The sequence below is a fragment of the Manduca sexta genome, chromosome 1 (genome assembly GCF_014839805.1).
Source record: "Manduca sexta isolate Smith_Timp_Sample1 chromosome 1, JHU_Msex_v1.0, whole genome shotgun sequence".
NCBI classification, from domain to species: domain Eukaryota; kingdom Metazoa; phylum Arthropoda; class Insecta; order Lepidoptera; family Sphingidae; genus Manduca; species Manduca sexta.
Window position 1 is genome coordinate 4,444,154 of NC_051115.1, and position 3,024 is coordinate 4,447,177.

Genomic DNA, 3,024 nt, shown 5'->3' on the forward strand with positions numbered 1-3,024 from the left:
CGTGAATGCGCTGTCTCGTTCTTTTCGTGTGTGCGTCCTGCACATTCTCCCGCCGTGTATCGCCCAGCGTCCAGGGGGCGATACATTATGTAGACGTGCAGGACGTGCTCGCCGCCGATTGCGGCGCCGCCTCTTCGTTGCCGCTGCCTCGTCGCTCGGGTGCCGCAGGGTGCAGGAGGACGATTTTCTTCACGGGGCGTCGTAGCACGCCTCCCCGCGTGGCTACGTCCACTGTGCGAGTCACGCCGTCAGGTCCCGGATGCGTAGCACAGATGCGGCCACGCACCCAAGTGTTTCGTGGGAGCGTCCCGTCCACGATGCGCACGACGTCGCCGATGTGTAGCTCTGGTCCCTTGCTGCGGGGCTCCCGCCGGTTGCGGAGCTCGGGAAGGTACTCTCGTAACCAGCGGGTCCGAAAGCGTCGGCCAGCTGCTGCGACGCTCGAAGGTCGGCATGTGTGCCGTAGCCGTGTTCGGCTGGAAAATTAGGTGCGGCGAGTGGGCCCTGACAGCCCAACAGAAAGTGGTTAGGCGTCAGGGCCTCCGGATCTTCGGGGTTCACCGACACATGAGTCAGTGGGCGGCTGTTGACTGTGAACTCCACCTCGGCGAGTAGCGTCGACAGCGTCTCTTCATGTGGCCTCTGCTCGTGAAGCACCGTCGTCAGCGCGGTCTTGACCGACCGCACGAGCCGTTCCCAGGCGCCACCCATGAATGGTGCGCCCGGAGGGATGAAACGCCATCTAATCGCCCTCCGCGACGCCTCTTGTTCGGCGCCAGCGAGGAGGGTGTTGCGCAGCTCCTTTTCTGCGCCGTGGAAGTTTGTCCCGTTGTCGGACCAGATCTCGGCGGGGCTCCCGCGGCGCGCTGTCATGCGCCGCAGAGCCATGATCGCTCCTTGTGTACTCAGGGAGTGCACCACTTCGAGATGCACCGCCCGCACTGTTAGGCATGTGAAGAGAGCGACATACCTTTTTTGACTACTCCGGCCCACGGTGACTGTGAGCGGGCCGAAATAGTCCAAACCGGTGTATGTAAACGGCCGGTGATGATGCGCCAGTCGGCAGGGAGGCAAGTCTCCCGTTATCGGTTGCGGTGGAGTGGCCGCCCTCTGGCGGCACTTGACGCAGCTCCTGACTACCGCCTTGACCGTCGGGCGCAGTCGAATGACCCATTTGTACTGCCGACAGTAATTGACGACGCTCTCCACGCCTGCATGGTGGAGTTGTGTGTGGACATGTTCCACCCACAGTTTCGTTGCCCGATGTTCGCCATCGACGATCGGAGGGTTCTTTGTTGCGGCGCTTACTCCCGCGGCGGCTGAAATTCTGCTGTCGAGGCAAATGAGTTCGTTAATAAATGTTATACTCAAAGCGTACAACCTGCTTTCTTTTGACACGGGTTTTCCTTTTCGAGTGAGCGTAGTTCTTCCTCGAAGGCGGCCTCCTGACTCGCCTTTATGATTATGCGCTCGGCCTCTTCTTGCAACTCGGCTGGTAGCGTCACGAATCGCTCCTCCGGTGCTTGTACGACTCGTTTCGCCGCATTTTTCGCGGCTTCGTTGCGCCTCCAATCCGGATTCTCGCTTGCGGCCGCCTTGGTCCTCTTGTAATGGACCGTGTTGACGCGTCGTTTGAAGTGTTGTACTGCTTGTAGTACGCGGGCGGCAGCTCTAACGTAGCGATTCCAATTTGAGAATCGATTCACGTCGGGCAGGACTTCCTTGTACTGTTTCTCCCGACGCTCTGTAATAGTGTTCACTCTTTCCTCACCCGTGTCGGTGCTCAGCTGTGTTTCCTCCGCAGGCCATAGTTCGGGCGGGTCGCGGAGGAACTCTGGTCCGTTGAACCACCTGTGTTCCCGCGTGAAGTTGTCGGGAACGTCGCGCGTAGCGTCGTCGGCAACGTTGTAGCGTGTAGGCACCCATCTCCATTGATTCGCCTGTGTGTGTTCTTCTATCGCGGCGATTCGATGCGCTACGTAGGGCTTGTACGACCTGGCTCCCGTTCTGATCCAGCACAGTGTTGTCTTGCTGTCGGTCCAGTAGGTCGTGGATTCTGGCTGCCTGGAGTGCTCCTGTGTCACACTCGCAGCCATCCGTGCGCCGAGTACAGCTGCCTGTAGTTCAAGCCGTGGTATGGAGGTTAATTTGAGTGGAGCTACCCTTGCCTTGGCCGCCAGTAACGTGACTGTGACTCGTCCGTCGTCGTCCTCGGCGCGCCAGTAGAGCGCGGTCGCGTAGGCTGACTCGCTGGCGTCGGTGAACACGTGGAGTTGGAGTTTTCTCGCTCGGGAGTAGCCGGGATAGCAGCGCGGCACTGTTACGCCGCTGAGTTGCTTCAAATGGGTGAGCCAGTTCACCCAGGCGGCGGACAGTTCGTCGTCGATCGGGTCGTCCCAATCGGTGCCGCGTCGCCACACCTCCTGTAATAGCTGTTTAGCCCGCACAGTTATCGGCGACACCAACCCTAGAGGATCAAACAACGACATTACTATTTTCAATGCTTCTCTTCGTGGGTGCTTCTCGCCTCAGTAGGTTCGACGGTATGCGGGCCAAGTCTAGGTTGAACGCCAACCTGTCTTCTTGCGGCCTCCAAATAAGGCCTAGGACTCGTTCAGTCCTTTCTATTTCCACCGCTTCGGTTGCATTGGGCGATTCGCCGAGCGCCTTCAACACCGCGGGCGAGTTACTCGTCCACTTCCTTAATTCAAAGTGAGCTTCTCTGTGTATGTTACGCACCTGAGTAGCGATTGTTATCGCCCTGTGTTCATCTTCATAGCTGTCGAGGTAGTCGTCCATGTAGTGTTTCTTCTTGATCGCCTCGACAGCCTCAGGATGCGTGTGTCGGTGTCTCTCCGCGTTGCGATTCATGACGTATATCGCCGTCGCAGGAGAGCACGATGCGCCAAAGATTAATACCTTCATTCGGTACACCTCTGGCGGCCGGCTATCTCGGCGGTTTCCCCGCCAGAGGTAGCGCAGTGCGTCGCGATCTTCCTCGCGTAGTCCCACCTGCATGAACAT

General features: G+C 58.8%; 1 protein-coding gene across 1 annotated transcript; it reads right to left on the reverse strand.

Annotated features, from left to right (window-relative positions):
* Positions 1–240: 240 nt before the first annotated feature.
* LOC119191667 lies at positions 241–3,024 on the reverse strand. Its single transcript, XM_037445763.1, has 3 exons — positions 2,550–3,024; positions 1,379–2,467; positions 241–1,211 (listed from the first exon to the last, which is right to left on the reverse strand). The coding sequence occupies exons 1-3, from the start codon at positions 3,022–3,024 to the stop codon at positions 241–243; spliced, it is 2,535 nt and encodes an 844-aa protein (XP_037301660.1).